The 17,529-nt window shown below is 46.1% G+C and overlaps 1 protein-coding gene across 1 annotated transcript in view; it reads right to left on the bottom strand.

Annotated features, from left to right (window-relative positions):
- Positions 1-8,263: 8,263 nt before the first annotated feature.
- Positions 8,264-17,529, bottom strand: part of GALNT14 (polypeptide N-acetylgalactosaminyltransferase 14) — a 187,806-nt gene continuing 178,540 nt past the window's right edge. The window contains exons 14-15 of the mRNA XM_074949150.1: positions 9,551-9,670; positions 8,264-8,849 (exon numbers count right to left, since the gene is read on the bottom strand). Of these exons, the coding sequence (XP_074805251.1) occupies positions 8,691-8,849; positions 9,551-9,670 (279 nt within the window). The 3' untranslated portion in view covers positions 8,264-8,690. The remainder of the gene's footprint in view (positions 8,850-9,550; positions 9,671-17,529) is intronic.

Raw genomic sequence — 17,529 nt, forward strand, 5'->3', positions numbered from 1 at the left:
GGTCACTGGCTCAAATAGACCCCAGGCAGCAATGAGTGTGTAACCAAGTTATTTCCTTCTGACCGCTTAATCCACCCATTTTGAAATGGATGGATGTACAGAGATACATAGAAGTGCCACAAAACATTGGTACCTTTGCTGACAGGCTCTGCAGAGAGGTCAGAGATTGAATGGGCGCTGGAGACAGAACAAGCATGGGGGTGGTTCTTCCAGGTCATGTTTGAGGCATATTAGCAGGGCAGTGTGGGAAAGCTGGCTTGGCGGCTGATCAATAGAGGAACTCTGTTCCTTGGGCCGTGGCTGTGGCACCTTCCATGTGAACAAATAAATGGATTTATATACCAGAGCTACCTTGAAAAACCATGGGCCAGATCCCAAAGTCCTTACTCAGGCAAAACTCCCATTTGCCTGCCTAACATTCACAGTACACTCAAAAGCAGCTCGCTGGGAGTAATTCTCTGCATGCCCCTGTGATTTTACAGTTAACGAGTAGAGATCTTTGTGTTTCACAAAAAGCTCCTTTCCCTCAGAGGCCAGACTAGGACATAAAGAGCAATCTCACACATGACTGGGAGTCTGAAGACTGGGTTTTTAATCCCAGCTTTGCCTCAGACTGCCTCTGCGAGTTATATAGGGCCTGTCTTTTAGCTCCCAGCCTGGATAGCTAGAGCTATTTACACCCTTCAAAATTGTACAGGCTATTATTTGCCACTGCAGAAAGACAAGTCCGGTTAAGGACCCTCTTTTCATCCAGTTGCTCCTAGCTATGGTCCCTTGAACCACCATACATGTTTCTTCTCCCTCCTGGGCACTAGACCTTTCAGATAAATGTTTAATAAATAACAGTTGTTGTCAACAGCTATGTGGGTTAGTAAATTTCAATTGAACTCTACAAACAGAGATAAAACCACACATTCCTTGCCCTCAAAGACCTCACAAACAAACAAGACAAGACACAGGGCAACAAGGCAGAAGAAGGAATCAGAAGAGACCCTGTGGAGTTGCGATGAACTCAAGGGAGGAAGGCCTACTTGAAGACAAGGGATTGCTGGAGGAGGGTGTGTTTGCTTGGTGAATGAGGGGAGGGATCATTCCATGTGTAGGAGAGAGCATGGTACAAAGATAGAAGATACAAAGCTGAGAGGGGAAAGAAGAAAGCTGGAGGAGTGTGATAAGAGAACGGGAAGTGAGAGGTGAGAACAGAGATAGATGGGGACAGGTTGTGCAGAGACTTGCACCGACGAAGAGGTTGAATCAGATATGTTAAAATCTAGGAGGCCAATGGAGGGATTCAAAAAGGGTGGGAGGAGGAAGATGGCTTTAACAGCAGCCTTTTGGACAGACCGGAGGAGGGAAAAGGCAAAGGCAGATAGGAGAAGATTGCACAAACCCAAGTGGGAGAAAAGCAGGGTGTGCACATGCCCCTTCTTAGTTGCTGCTTATCAGAGTCTTTCTCAAATGATTTCTATCAGTTTAGACCGAGCTTTCTGGACCTAGCTTCTGATCATGACAAGAGGTTACAGAGTTGCGCTTGTCTCAGTTTGCTGGTTTGCTATGGTTAAACCTCCACATCCTCTGGGTTGTCACACCAGACATCGGGAGTCTTTGTAACAAGATCAGGAAATATGATACCGAAGTTCTGAATCAGAGCAAACAGACGCATCTCGTTTCAGAGTTGGCTCACGGATGGGTAGAGATCAGATCGGCTGTAAGAAATTCCCTTTATTGTGCAACTTGTTATTCACGCTAGGGTGAAAACAGTTTCAAAGGTGATCCCGTGCACTCCAAGGGATATCTTCTTATAGCTAACGTATTTTATACAAACCAAATTGGTTTTTGCTTCCAACATCTCTCCGCAAAGGAAAAATCAATTTCAAGTTACAATGGCTGTGATCTTTCAAGCTAAAGATCCATTGCAAATGTGTTAAGCAGTGGGGATGCAGTGCTGTGTAGCCTGAATGTGTAAAGTGCATGTCCACACACTGCTGTGCTCAGATCAAGGTTTGGGTTTTAACCCCCACAACGCTAGGGGTTAAAATACATCATTAAAGATACTGGAAACTGTCATCTGAACAGGCGTGGATCATTTCTACAAAGCTGAGATGAGGAGCTGCATTACTGAGCTTCCTCTGCAAAGAGGCACAAAGAGACACTTGGGGGGCTTTCATTGTTCAAATCATGTCTCATTGGCCACAGTCTGTTTGCAGCATGCTCAGTAATGCATGATTAAAGTGTGATGCAAACATACTGTACCTTTAAGAATGGAGGCATTGCAATGCAGACCAAAACCCCAAATCCAGTAGAATTGGAGTTTCATTACAAACCTGGAACTTGGGCCAAGTTCATTTTGACTGTGAGAGGGCCAAATCAGGACTGAATTTTGGCTTCAGGTGGAAATGATTTCAATCCACAGCTACAGGGACAGATTGCAGCTGACCCTACCTGCCCCCTAGGGGACTGAGGCAATCAAGATACCCCTCACCCCCTGAGAGTGTTACCTGAAATGCAGGTTACAGCTCTGCCAACACAAACCACTGAGTTTCACCCATCTGTAATAAGCTGCCAATCAGTTGTGTAAGATGAAGGCCAGTTACAGCCGGAGCAGATGGAAAGCTTGTGCACGAATAAGTGCGAAATTAATGCTGGCAGGTGAAATGCTACATTTAAAAAGAAAACAAACCTTTGACCTGTGTTATTGGAATTATTAAAACTAAGCTATTTTTAACGTTTTGTTTTGATGTGGGTTGTACATTTTTTTTGCACATCTCTCAATCTGACCAATGGAAGTGAACTAGTCCGTTTTTTTTTGTTTAGAACCAATTTTACTTTTAGGCTTTCATATCCTAGCTCAAGGCTACAGCATTGGGGCTGCAAAGAAAACAGGAGGAGGTTTGTTTAGCATAACCTAACATCCGTTTCCACTGAATTTTATTCCCCAGAAAAAAATATTTCTGTTGGAGTTAGGGTTTCAGAACGCTATTAACTTGGGACCAGACCTGACCTGACACTGTCCTCCCTTTAAATACTTGTTTTATATGAAATTGTGTGGGTTTTTTTTCTTTTTTGGCACAACTAGATTCAGAAGTGATGTATTTACATGAACATTTTTCACTCAAATCTACTACATGGCTGCGTATGTGTATTACATACAGAGGGAGACATCAGTTAGCATGGCGACATATATAAAGAACAGGTGTGCGTTTGGTGGAGGGGATTTTTGAAAGGGGGTTTGAACAAACATATCCATGAATGCAGACCATAGCTTTTGTCAATCACAAAGCACCAATTTGGACTTCCTTAATAGGGCTAGCTGTTATTTAACACCAAAGATGTAAAGAAGCTAGAGAGAAAAAGCAGGAGTCTTACCAGCAAACATCCCAGCAGCTCAAGAGCACCTCCATCTTCAGCCTAATCCAGATTTTAATTAGACTCAATTAGAAAGCATGTGCAAACCATCAACTGTGACAATGTTTTACTCTTAAATGGTTCCTAGGCACTTCTATCCAATAACACAGCAGACATGGAAATTCTAACTCCATTAAAGTTGTCCCCTTGGGCTTCAGTTTAATTCAGTGATACTTAGACCTCACTCTTTCAGGAGCCAAATTAATGATCAGCATTACCCCCAAAAGCCACAGTAGAGTGAATTCATTGATTCATTTACTATTTAGATACGTATAATTCTCACAGCAAAATGACTGACCAAGTATTCCACAATTGGCTATTAACATAAAAGTATCCTGATTGATTAATAATTAAATCACACAATGTTTTAATATCATGTGCTGAAAAGAGCCACTTGTGGCTCCCAAGTCTCTGTCAGAGTATCACTGGTTTAACCTACCTGCACGTGTTCCGGTATTAATGAACCCAACAGCTGATGGACTAAACATTGTGTAAAACTCTCTGTGTAGATAACATTGAAACCAGAGCTGAGAACATAATTAAGAATAACTTAACCAGAAAAATAAGCTTTAGCTTCTTTTTCTAGTTGTGAATTGACCCTTACCTTTAGCAGTTCATGATTCTCTTGAATTTGTTATTACAATTGTTTTCTTTATAATACCTATGAATAATTCTTGGTCTGTAGTTTGATGTCTGAATAGTCCATGTCCAAAATATGAATGGGGCAGGTTAAATTTGATAGGACACATGAGTCTTATTGTAACTAGGGGTAGTTCTAGGGGCAGGCTATGAGGGCAGCTGCACTCGGTGGCAACTTCCAGGGGGTGCCGTACCACTTGGCTTTTGGGGGGGGGGGGCAAAACACCTAGGGTGGCTCCTCATTGTACCCCTGTGGCCAGTGGTTTATCTGTCTGATCCATAAAGGATGTGAGTCTGTTACAGCAATAGAGCCTGGCTCCTTAGCTCAAGCTATAGAGATTAGCATACTTTAGCTCTGAAGTTTGCTCGTATAGTCTTTAGTGTGCTGGACAAGGGGGTGGCTGCCAACATATGGTATAATAAATAATAACACTTGGCACTCCACCAGTTCAAAGCACTTTACAATCATTAACTAAGTCTCGCAAAACCTGTGTGAGATAGGTATGTATTATTCCTATTTTACAGATGGGGGAACTGAGTCCGCACTGAAACCACTACTGCAACTAGTGGAAGAAGCAGGATGAGAACTCAGCACATTTGACACCTAGGCACTTTCCTCTGGACCACATGCCCACTCCATGTTAGGTCTTTTCCATGACTGGATAATCATAAATCTTCAAGTCAGAGTTCCCGTGTAGCCCCTTCATTTCTGAGTTACAAATTCACTTTCCATTTATTTTCCCCAGCAACTGAGTAAAATTGGTGTTTCAGCCACTGCTCTTAACCTTAAACTCCATTGCTATGCTACTGACAGAAGGTGAAGGCAAAATGGCCAGAAATCAGGGGAACCAAATGACGATTTTGGGGAGGTGGGGAGAGTTTGGTTCCGCACTTCACACCATCTTTCAGATTAGCTCTCATTAGGACATCAATATATTTTATAATTATATTGTTAACATAACTTGTTCACCCAGGGTAGCTCATTTTAAAAGCAGCAGAAATCTGTGTCCTTCTCTGAGTTTCCTGCTTTGGATCCAATTTTCCAGACGGCTTCCACTCAGGCACAAGGACAAGTGACTTACCCAAAGGTCACAAGCCCAGCCAGGATTAGAACCTTATCTTCTCTTCCTTGATCAGTGTAAAAAGCTGCCAAATAGCATTGCTGCTGAGAGCACAGAGGTATAAATATTAGAGCCTATTTAGACACCTTGTCAACGGTCTCCCAGCTCTCAGTTTATGGCAGGTGGAATCGTAATAAATATGAAGGGGAAAAAACAAACATTAAAAAAGCAAGTTAATCTGTAGCCAGAATATTTTAACAAGGTAATTAAACCTGAGGGGCTGAGTTGGATTTCACCAACGCTTGCTTTTCTCCTGACACCCAAAGCAAGGCTTTTCGTGAGGGCAGTAAAGAGAACATTCGCAAAGTGCTGGAGAGCTGCATGACTGCTCATATTGAGTGTCATGGGAGTCGCGCTGACACTGCTCTAAATATGTTGCTGATCTCGCGCGCTGGGCCACGAAACAGGCTTCAGATAAAGGGCTGCATGGTGGACACGGGGGATGGACTCATCCTTCCAGGCTGCTCTGTGGTTGCTTCTGCTGCCTCATCACTGCAACATACTTTGCAGCTGCTGTGCCTGCACTAGGTGGGTGGAGGGCTGGCCGATGTGTTGTTGCAATTCCACAGCCACCCACCACACCTACGTCCTGCTTATCTGTGCCAAGCCTTCTCAGGGGTGCCTGATGGAGCACCTGTGTGGCACAGCTCCACGGTCACAGGGGCTGCAGAGCCTTTCTTTATGCTCGCTGTCTCCTGCCCCCAACCATCTCACAGCAGCTGCACTGCAATTAGCGCCTTCTACAAACCTGACTTGGCCCAGAGGGTTAGACCCCTGGAATAGTATTCAGATCTACCTCACCATATCAGGGAAGTGAAGTGAATTTGAACCAAGAGCTTCTTCTAACATACATTTACATACCTAGACATAAATGCACATGCACACCTATGTACGTACAAATGCACATACACTTCACATCTATACACAAATGCAGGTGCATGCACACATATGTACCGACACATAAATGGACACATGTACACGAACACACATATATACACATACACCTGTGCACTTGTGCAGTGAGGTAGCGCTTTGATTTTCTGCTAAGGTGAAAAACAGGGTTTGTTGTCCAAAACACTGGTTTTGGCCATCAGCAACATGGATGTTTTGAACCCAAGGTGGGAAATGATTTGTTATTTGCACAACAGTTTATTCACCCAGTTCTGGATGGGAGCAAACCTGCTAAAGCAGAGAATTCCAGATTTAGACCCAAAGTCAAGTTGTTAATCGAATGCCTGGAGAACGGTGGAGAGCAGCGGCAGGAGTTCTTAACAAAAATGGCAAAGACAGCATTTTGCCTGCTTATTTTACAGGGAGCAGAAATGATGCAGCATCAAGGTATCACAGTGCAAACACGACACAGGTTTGCTCAAGGTAAAATCCAAGCATTTGAGAGCTGCTTTACATCTTGGGCCCTCCCATCACTATTAGACGGTAAATTATTACAGCCTGCTTGTCATCTGCAGCGGGAAAAGCAGTTATGATAGTCACTGGCTCAATTAAATAAGGTAACCAGCAAGGTCATTGACAGCTTTGCGAATTGGGGTTTCTTTTTTCCCCTGTTCTGTTTTTAATTGTACTGTTTCCCACCGGAAAGCTAAGCAATGAAAATGGTGCAATGCACTGCTGTGAAATGACGGCTTCCTTGAACCCTTTCACAATTCAAGTCCTTGAGGTTCACACCATGGTGGCATATTTGATTAGTAACCTAGTCTGCAGCAGATGGAAAAGCATTTATAGCCTGGGACCGTTTGTAAATAACAATAGCTATGCTGGTGCTGCGCTTGATGTCCAGGTGATTTACATGCATGACTCCCTCCATGCACTGATGGGAGAAGCTAGTGTAGAGGAAGCCTATCCCTAGCACTATATCCAAGAAGGTGGGCTAGGTAAACTGGATAAGGGGGTGCTTCACCTCTAGGTCACAGGTTTGAAACCGGCACAGAGGATGGGACTTTTGTAGGAGCTTACATGATTCAGGAGCACAAATGTCACTGACTTTCAAGTCACTTAGGCCCTTTTGAAAATCCCACCCAGCGTTGTTCTCAGAAGACATGTATGCGGGGCCCTATGTGGAATGTCTTGGTGATTCCCATGCTGTTGGAAAGTCCTACTCCCCACCATTCCCTTTTGCTATGCTGGGACCTAGCCTGAAGACCAGCTCAGAAAGGACCATTTCCCCTCAGATTCGTATCCTGGGGTCTCCACTTCCCTCTCCCACTGAATCCCTTCACCCCACACAACCATTATCTTGGCATTTTACATCTGGCCAGTGCCTGCTTTCTGGAACCTAAACACGTTACCTCTATCATGTCCAGGAGCACTAATGACCACAGGGGAGAGAGAACCCTCAGGGATCTCCTGAGTTGGGGCTTTCTGCTCAGTGATGCAGCTGGGGGAATCCCAAATCCTTCCTTAATCACTCACATTCTGGGAGGCAGCAACAGCATTGGGGTGGTTTTCCTCTCTCCTGCTCTCTACAACAACCCTCTGGGTGACCCCCACCTTCATCTGTACCATGCAGAAGGAAGACCCATCCCCTCAGGCCCCAGGGTCTTGTGCTAGCACCAGCTTTTGTATTAAGCAGATTGGAAAACGCAAATATGGCACAATTACCTTCAAATAGTAAAATATTACTTGGGTGACATAGTGTGGACATTTGAGTTATGCCAGGTGTGAAACACGAGACATGTATTGAGGTTAATGAGGAATACTCAATTATGTTGGCTTGCCCGAGCCATTCAGACAGGAGACGTAACAGTGTTATTGCTCCCCTCACGTCATCAGAAGAGTTTGTAGATTTAGCGCACTCAGACTTTTGGCCCCCACAGCATTGTTTGCTGGGTTCCATGCCTGGAGAGCGGTGCAAACCCTCTGTCATCTTGATTCTGGTCACACGCACCAGATGACAGCATGGGCTCTCTGTACGCCATGTGTACAGACTATATACAAAGGAGAACGTGCAATATAGCGTCATTCTAGCTGCCTGCAGAAGACAGGCTCATTTACATCCATGAACAGTGCAAGGATTACTTGGCATTTTCCGCTCGTCCCCCAGGCAACCATTTTTGTTTCCCTTTAGCATCTGCTTCCCCCACCCACCAGCCTCCCCGCCACCTACGCAGCCAACTAGACACTTGTCTCCACTTTCTCTCCAAGGCTCTTCCACCAAAGTTTCCATCTTTGCAGTAAAACAATAAATACTGTACACACCGTATTTCAGTAGGGCCGTCCTCAGGCCTCAGCCGGGACTCAGTGTTATTGAAAGACATTTAGGGATTGGTTGTGTGCGGTTCTTACTCATTGACTCTATAACCCCAACTGGCCACTAACTGCAGGTCTCACAGCTGACATCCCTTCTTCAACCTGGAGCTCCCCGGCCTAACCCTTTTTTTCTCTGGCTCCCACCTCACAATGAACAAGGGCGCCCAATGGTTTTGCTGTTGAGTTCCCAACAGCCTCTGCTGTGTGCCATGGCTGCTTCCGATGAAGCCCTTGTGGCTGGTTTTGCTCGATGACAGGCGGTCAGGACATCACCATGTCCCAGCGCTGACTCATGGCTGTGCTCTCACAAGGGTTGATGACGAGCTCTCTGGTGCTCTCGTTGGTGTCCCCCATCATTTCAGTGTCCAGGCAGAGGCGCGAGGCCATGTGCTCAATATGAGAACCAACTTTACCCCATCGCTGTGCAGGGAGACACGGGAAGAGGGATATGAGCGAGGGCTCAAGGGATGGCGCTAGCAGTATCAACAGCTGTATAACAATAATCACCCTTTAGATATACTGCTAGCTCAACCCAAGCTGCAGCAAGTACCAGGAGAGGGCAGAAGATATTTGAACAAGGAAATCATATTCAATTCTGTTTGCCCTGGTCCTAGGAGGCGCTGAGCACCCACAGCTCCCACTGAAGTCACTGAGGACACTCCGCAATCCTTGTCAGCAGTAGGCATGTTAGGTGGTAGCCTCTTCCTAGCCTCCAGGCTTCAAAAAATAATACATCAACAAAGGTTTTCTCCTCTAGCTCTGTGGTTCAAACGCCACCCAGGACATTAACTCCTGAGACATGGTAGCATCTGATGGCTGGCTGGCAGCCTGTGTGCAATGAGCTGCTGGTTCCAGTTGGGTTTCTAATGGGAAATGTCCTCATGGCCAGTGGCACTAAGAGTCATGCTCACTGACACTCTCGGCTGAGAGGCCAAGGATTGAATGGGCCATAGAGACTCCAGTGCCGCTAGCAGCTGTATCTCCAGGATCCCGAACACACTGGTGGGATGATGTGGAGGAAGCGTATACTGCCATCGCCAGTGCTGTACCTGCTCTGGGGATAAACAGGACTCCAGCCTCCAGGGCTGTCGAAGACAGCAACAGATCAATCAAAGACTCACCTGTTTGCCGTCACCTTCTTTGCAGGGGGACAGCAGCACTTGGGAGCCGGGGAAGAGGGTGTACACTGACCAGCAGAGCTGCTGCTGGCGGACCTGATGGTTGTATGTATATGTCCATTCCTGAGAGGAGAGAGAGGAGAGACCAGGACAAAATCAAACTCATTGTTTTAGCATCCTTTCACCTTGAAAGGTGGAAACGAAACAGTTTGGCCCAGAGCCTGATCCCTTTTAAATCAATGGCTAAAATCCCATTGGCATTCGTAGCAGTAGGGACTTCTCATTTAGGGACTAGGGAGTGTCATTTCAGTTAGTTTACCTCCTACTTTGTTACCACTACACCAACGATCGGCAGGGCAGAGCCAGTCCATTTGGGCACATGGGGGCACCATAGCTGCAGATTCTTGAGAGCGTGCATCATGAATTTGGGAATCCACATCTGCATAAGCCAAAGGGAGAGTCTCAAGACCTGGAGAGAGCTGCTGGGAAAAGGCCCTGTGAGGGGAGGGACTCAAAGAGAATGAGGGGTGAGGACAATAGTGGTAGAAAAGATGATCCCTTCTCTCAGTAGGGGAAGAGAGACAGAAATGGTGCCCTCTCCTTTAAATGGGATAGTATGCTTCCCCTGTGGTGTGGTTGGGGGGAGGAGGAGGACATGATGTGTAGTAGCTTTTGCTAGTCACCTGGGGTGTGATCCAGCTCCCATACAGTTCAATGGCCAAACTCCCCCTGATGCCAATGGTGCAGAAGGGAGCCCCAAATGTTTGAAGCGGTCACACAGATTATTAACTAGCTATGGGGTGCTGCCACCATGTCATTCATACTGATCAGAATCGCCTTATAGCTTCCCTGTGGTCCCCCCACCCCATCTGCTTGTTGTAGACACCTGTGGTCTCTCATCTTCTACTTACATTGTAAGTTATTTAGCGCAGGGACTGTCTCTTTGTTATGTCTGTACAGCACCTAGCACAATGGCGACCTGTTTCATGATGGCCAAATAGATAGTAATAGTAATATGAGTGTGAGATGCCTGGGCTGGGTGGTGCTCCCCTCCTATTCAGGAGGAATTCCTGTTGGCTTCAATGGGTATCCACAGAGGGGAGAGTCGAGTCTGCTAGTAGTTATTGCCCCATTAATGCCCCCCCCCCCGCTGTTTTTTGGCAAGCTTTCTCCCAGGAATGTTTCCCTCTCTGGGAAGGGTTCCTTCTATTCATGTCTCATCCATTGCTTGTCTCTATGTATATGTTAACCAGGCGTACATCCTGCAACGTCTCACCCACATGCTCAGGGTCTAACTGATCACCATATCTGGGGTCAGGAAGGAATTTTCCCGTGTCAGATTGGCAGAAACCCTGGAGGTTTTTCACCTTCCTCTGCAGCATGGGGCATGGGGCACTTGCAGGTTTAAACTAGAGTAAATGGTGAATTCTATGTAACTTGAAGCCTTTAAACCATGATTTCAGGACTTCAGTAACTCAGCTAGAGGTTAGGGGTCTATTACAGGAGTGGGTGGGTGAGGTTCTGTGGCCTGCAATGTGCAGGAGGTCAGACTAGATGATCACGATGGTCCCTTCTGACCCTAAAGTCTAAGTCTGAAATTGTCCAGGCAGGGATGGCTTTGTTCCACGCATGTGTGCGCTGATCGGGTGAGAGCTGGTGGGAAGTAGTCCACCATTCTGCACTATAACTGGATAGAGTAACTCAATGGGCACATTCTTTGCTTGTAACTTTACACTAGGCTCAATCCTCATTGAGTATTCCTCATTAACCAGCTTTTTAAAACATTGAGAGACAAGGAGGGTGAAGAGAAGGGAAATCAGCAGCAACTGGAAGTGGGTTGCTGAGAGGAGTTGGTAGCGGGGGAAGGGACTGGTTCCTAAGGGTGTAGTCACCAGCCAGGGGAAGGAGCTGGAGGACATGAAGTGGAAGAGCACAGGTCAAATAGCTCCAGGGGGAAGCTGGAGGATGGGGCAGCCGTAGTAGTGAGAGAGTCAGCAGTGGCAGGGGAGGGGCTGACAAAAGGAATTAGGAGGCAGCTGTAAGTCAGAAGCAATGAGAGAGGCAAGGAAACCTCTAAGGAAGCAGGCAACAAGACAGGAGAGGTGGGAGGGAGCTGATGCTAACTTAGAGAGAAGCAGGGAGGAGCTGCAGCTGTTTACAGATGACCCAGTATATGAGAGGAGCTAGACTGGGGTGGGTCAGTGGAGAAGCCTCCAGGGCTTGGAGCAGTGACTTCCAGGCTGGTACTGGAAGATGGAAAGGCTGCTTCACAAAGCCCTGCAATGCTTTGTTAATGTGAAGGGAATTAATGGAGAATGAATGGCCTGATTTTCAGAGGTGCTCAGCACCTGCAGCTCCCATTGACTTTGATTTGTAAAGGTTTCAGGCCGCATTATTTTGCATTATTAGAGAGAGAGAACACCTTCTGCCCCCAACAGTGCAACACAATATGGTCAGCAGTTCTAACCCCTTTGATACGAAGATAGACAGCAACAGGCTTTTAGCTCTTGGGCATACAAATTCTGTTTGATCTCGGCGTGTAGCCAACTAAAAAGGAAAATGTGCATTGTACAAAAGGCCCAAACCTACAAAGACTTTACACTTTGTCTCACTTTTCTGTGCTTCTTAGGACCAGCATCCACTATCTTCTACCAGAAATCAAAGCTAGCTGCTCACATGGGCTGCCCACAGGCTGGTCAGAGAGGGCTGCCCAGGATTTCAGCACAAGCAAGCAGCATGCAGTCTGGAGATGTATACTGCGCCCAAAGGGCCTTGTGGCAGCTCATTTTTCTTTGTCAGAGTTCGCCTCATCTTACAGCTGTCGAATTCCAACCATTCTACCATTCGTGCTGTCAGCTGCTGTGCAAGCGCCCAGCCTGGGAACCTGTGCGCCAGATTAGTCCTGCATCTGTCAAGAATCAAGCCCCCCAGGGCCAAATCCAACACCCGTTCTTGATGCCTGTACCTCCCATAAACTGCTCTGAAAATTGATGTCACCCTCTTAACCAATTCTCCTTTTAAATAAAGGGGGGCCCAAGCCCAAACCATGACTCTGAACGTGCCTAACTCTGGGGGAAGTTAACTTTGCACCTCCAGCTCATTGCTCTGGGCCCGCACTGATTCACAGGGTATTATCTTACTAAACAAGTAGCCCCATTGGCTTCAACTGGACTACTAGAAAAATGTACTATTCCAGTGAGACATCAGGAGCTCCTTTCTATACTACAACCCTCCCTATACACACCTCCCCTCTAAATGGGACCATCCTCCCATTTAGCAATATGGAAAGGGTGACCCCTGTGATGAGATTCTCATTTACTACTCATTGTAAGGCAGTAGACATGAGCCCTTTATAAGCAGGTTTATACGGTAGCAACACAATAGGGAATCCTCAACCGGTTCGAAACTGTGATGGGGGAAGGAGAGGGGCAATAAGAACCAGTTTCAAAGTCATCATGACCCAAGCCCCCTTTCTTAAGGATTGGATTGGTAATGGGAGAACATAAGAATGCTCATACTGGATCAGACCAATGGTCCATCTCACCCAATATCCTATCTTCCAACAGTGGCTGGAGCCAGCTGCTTCAGAGGGAATGAACAGAACAGGGCAATTATTGAGTGATCCATCCCCTATCATCCAGTCCCAGCTTCTGGCAGTCAGATGCTTAGGGACACCCAGAGCATGGGGTTGCATCCTGACCATCTTGGCTAACGGCCACTGATGGACCTGTCCTCTATGAACTTATCTAATTCTTTTTTTGATCCCGGTTATTCTTCTGGCCTTCACAACATCCTCTGGCAACGAATGCCACAGGTTGACTGTGCACTGCATGCAGAAGTACTTCTCTATGTTTGTTTTAAACCTGCTTCCTATTAATTTCAGTAGGTGACCCCTGGCTCTTGTGTTATATGAAAGAATAAATCACACTTCCTTATTCATTTTCTCCACACCAGTCATGATTTTACAGCCCTCTATCACATCCCCCCTCGTCGTCTCTTTTCAAAGCTGAACAGTCCCGGGTTTTTTAATCTCTCCTCATACGGATGCTGTTCCATACCCCTAATCATTTTGTTGCCCTTTTCCAATTCTAATATATCATTTTTGAGATGCGGTTACCAGAACTGCATGTAGTAGTGAAGGTGCAGGCATATTATGGATTTATATATTTGCATTATGATATTTTCTGTCTTATTAGCTATCCTTTTCCTAATGGTTCCTAACATCCTGTTAGCTTTTTTCACCGCTGCTGATGAGCTTTTTTCACCACTGTGAGCAGATGATTTCAGAAAACTATCCACAGTGACGCCGAGATCTCTTTCTGAAGTGGCAACAGCTAATTTAGAGCCCATCATTTTGTATGTATAGTTGGGATTATGTTTTCCAATGTACATTACTTTGCATTTATCAACATTGAATTTAATCGGCCATTTTGTTGCCTAGTCACCCAGTACAGTGAAATACCTTAATAACTCTTTGCAGTCAGCTTTGGACTTAACTATCTTGAGTAATTTTGTATCATCTGCAAATTTAGCCACCTCACTGTTTACCCCTTTTTTTCCAGATCATTTACGAATATGTTGAATAGCAGTGGTTCCAGTACAGATCTTTAGGGGATCCCACTATCTACCTCTCTCCACTGTGAAAACTGACTGTTTATTCCTATCCTTTGTTTTCTATCTTTAACCAGGTATTGATCCACGAGAGGACCTTCCCTCTTAACCCATGACTGCTTATTTTGCTTAAAAGTCTTTGGTGAGGGATCTTGTCAAAGGCTTTCTGAAACTCCAAGGCTACTGGAGCCAGTGGATCACGCTTCTCCACGTGTTTGTGGACCCCCTCAAAGAATTCTAATAGATTGGTAAGGCATTTTTTTTCTTTACAAGAGCCCCGTTGATTGTTCCCCAACGTATGGTGTTCATCTATGTGTTTGATAATTCTGTTCTTTACTATAGTTTCAACCAGTTTGCCTGACACTGAAGAGAGGTTCCCCAGGCCGTAATTGCTGGGACTGTCTCTGGAGCTATTTTTAAAAATCGGCATTGCATTAGCTATGCTTCAGTCATCTGGTATAGAGGTTGATTTAAGCTCAGAGAAGGGCATAAATGTTCAGAGGCCCCTCTGAACTATCTGAATATCAGGTGGGAAATCTCAAGACAACACCATGCGCCGGACTTTTTAGAACTGATGATCTCCCACAGCCTGAGCTGAAGTCAACTAAAAAAAAAAAAAAAACAGACTCTTTGGGAACTGCTTCTCTCGTGGCATTATGGCACTTTCACTTTCAGCCCTAGTGCTGACAAGGTACAAGAAAAGGAAAAATACTGGAAAAACAAAGTGAACTGAACACTTCTAAACCTGCAAGATGCTTTTCTTTGAAATATGGGGTGGGTGGGGGCAAAGGCCCATGTGGGTTCTTATTTTATCCCATTCAACCCTTGTTTGGATCATTTCAGGTAAGCGTACCTACTTCCTCTTCACAATAGACCATGTTATCTTTCCTCAGGTTCTTAATGGATCAGGTAAAGGTAGGTACACCGTAGGGCTGAGTACAAGCTTCAACTCTCAAATGATCTAGGGCTGGAGGTGCGCAGACCATTCTGGGATAGCTCTGATCCAGGGGAGTCCCCATAGAGTGTACCAGATGTAAAGGCAGCAGATTGTCCAGAAGAGGCCACTCTGCAGGCTGAGGGCCTACCATGGATAGGATGTGACAGTAGACATGAGGTGATGCAGAGACTACAGTTACAGCTTTTCAAAGACAAGCCAGCCTCTTGTTACAAGGTGGTGGAATTGTGTCTGCTAGTGGCTGGGGGGGCGGGAGGAGGGAAAGGGGAATGGGGTTGGATAGAGCAGAGAGGGTCACCAGCTGGTCACAATAAATGGCAACGCCCCCCATGTGCTAAATGCTTTCCTCTGAAATCCCAGCTATGCTAACTCCAGCTGAGGCTTGGGACTATTTTTCAAAGCTTTAACATCATTCAAGGAGGCATCTGTCACTGCTACTCAGCATCGTTACGAATTAACGACATGGTTTTAAATCGGCACCTTCGGCTTAGTGTAGGCTGGTTGACATATAAAAAGAACTCGTCTCAGCCAATCAGAGAGCAGCCAGCTGGAAGCCCTAGATAATGCGGGAAGCCTAGCGAGGTTCTACCTTTGCGATATAAGAGCGCAGCTGTGCCCTGAGGCTGGAGAAGGAACAAGGTAAGGAAGGGTTAAAGCAAATAATTGCTGGAGAAACCTGGGGTGATCTCAGTTTATTAATAATTAATAACTCAATGTAACATTATAATTAGTATTCTACAGTCCCTTCCATCTAAGGCTCTCAGTGTGCCTCACTACTGTTAGTTGATCAGCTTTTCTCAGGCCCTGCTGAGGTAGGTATTATCATCTCCATCTTACAAACTGGGAAGCTGAGGTACAAGAGAGGTGACATGTCTCAACTAATATCACTTAGGGCACCAGCGCTGGAACAGGGTCGAGAACTCCCGGGGTCGACTGACTTCCAGTCACCTACTCTAACTATTACATTACACTGTCTCCCAGGGCAGTGAGCAGCTTGATTTTTTATGTGTTTTAAAAAGCCCACATGGCCAGACCAGGGGCAGTGCAATAGCATACTTAATAAATTGCCTAGGGGGAGGTTGTGGAATCTCCATCATTAGAGATTTTTAGGAGTAGGTTAGACAAACTCCTGTCAGGGATGGTCTAGAATGATAATATTTAGTCCTGCCATGAGTGCAGGGGACTGGACTAGATGACCTCTCAAGGTCCCTGCCAGTCCTACAATTCTATGAATCCTTTGTGTGCTACCCTCTACCAAGCCCATCTAAGGCCACACCTTTAAAGTACTAGCCTTTATTTGCAACTGCCCAGGAAGGCTGATATTAAATGCCAAGAGCCTCACTGGGGCCACTTTAGAAGATGTGTTGAACATGCCAATGCAGTCAAGTGAGGTGAAGGGAGAGCTGGTCTCAACACTTCTATTAGCTCTCCAGTCCCTATTTTGCCACATAAGCTACAGCATGTGTTCAGTAGGTAGATGCTGCCTTAACACTCCTCACCTGTTGGCCCTGATTCTGGACTAGGTTGCTGCCTCTCTGCTGTGACTGATCCACCATAAAGTGACAGTTAAGTTGGCCTAACTATTCCCAGTGAACATACCTGGTGTAGAGAAGTGCATGACTCAGTGACCCTGCACTGCCCCGTTGCAGTATCCAGTGTAGGGGAATGGCAGGGAAGCAGCAAGAGTGGGAGAGGGCATATCGGGAAAGGGAGGAGCTATGAGCAGAGTGCTCTGCTCTCAGCTATTCATTCAAAATTGCAATAAGTTAGAACTTCCCTTGGGGCAAACACTGAGGTCTTAAAGTCACGTTTGCTGCCCCCCCGCCCGCACCCAGCTCAGAGTTGAAGCCACTGCATTTAGCAGGATCACAGTAGGATCCTGGGGACCTGGATTCAGTGGTCCGAGAAGGTCCTAAGTACGAGGGAGTCTCTGAGAAACCAAGAGTCTATCCAGGAGGGGTTAAAGGGGAAGATCAAAAAGTCTGATCAGGTGAGGTTGGATTGGGCAAGTAGGCCAAGTTCATTGAGGCTTTGGGGAGGAAGATCAAGGAGCTCATTAAGGAGGGACAGAGAGAGGAAGAGAGTCTGAGAGGCAGAACAAGGATTTAGGAGGGAGACTCCGTGATGGGGGATGGTTCTGATGTTTTTCAGACCCTGAAAGTTTTGGTGGATCCAAAACTTGTAGTGCTAGTCCTCCCCTCGGGTGGCTAGCAGTGAACCGCGAACTTTGGGACACAGCTGCCACGTCAGGTCACCATACTGTAGTTCTCTCGCATCAGGACTCAATGACACAGCATCACAGCGTTCTGTCGGAGAGCGGCAGCTTCTCTCTCCTAACGCACAGTCATCTTGCTACTGCTGCTGCCGTGCTCAAGTGCATCGAGGCCTAAGGGGCTTCTGATTTTTCTTCTCAAGC

Source organism: Natator depressus, chromosome 3, assembly GCF_965152275.1.
Source record: "Natator depressus isolate rNatDep1 chromosome 3, rNatDep2.hap1, whole genome shotgun sequence".
Lineage (NCBI taxonomy): Eukaryota > Metazoa > Chordata > Testudines > Cheloniidae > Natator > Natator depressus.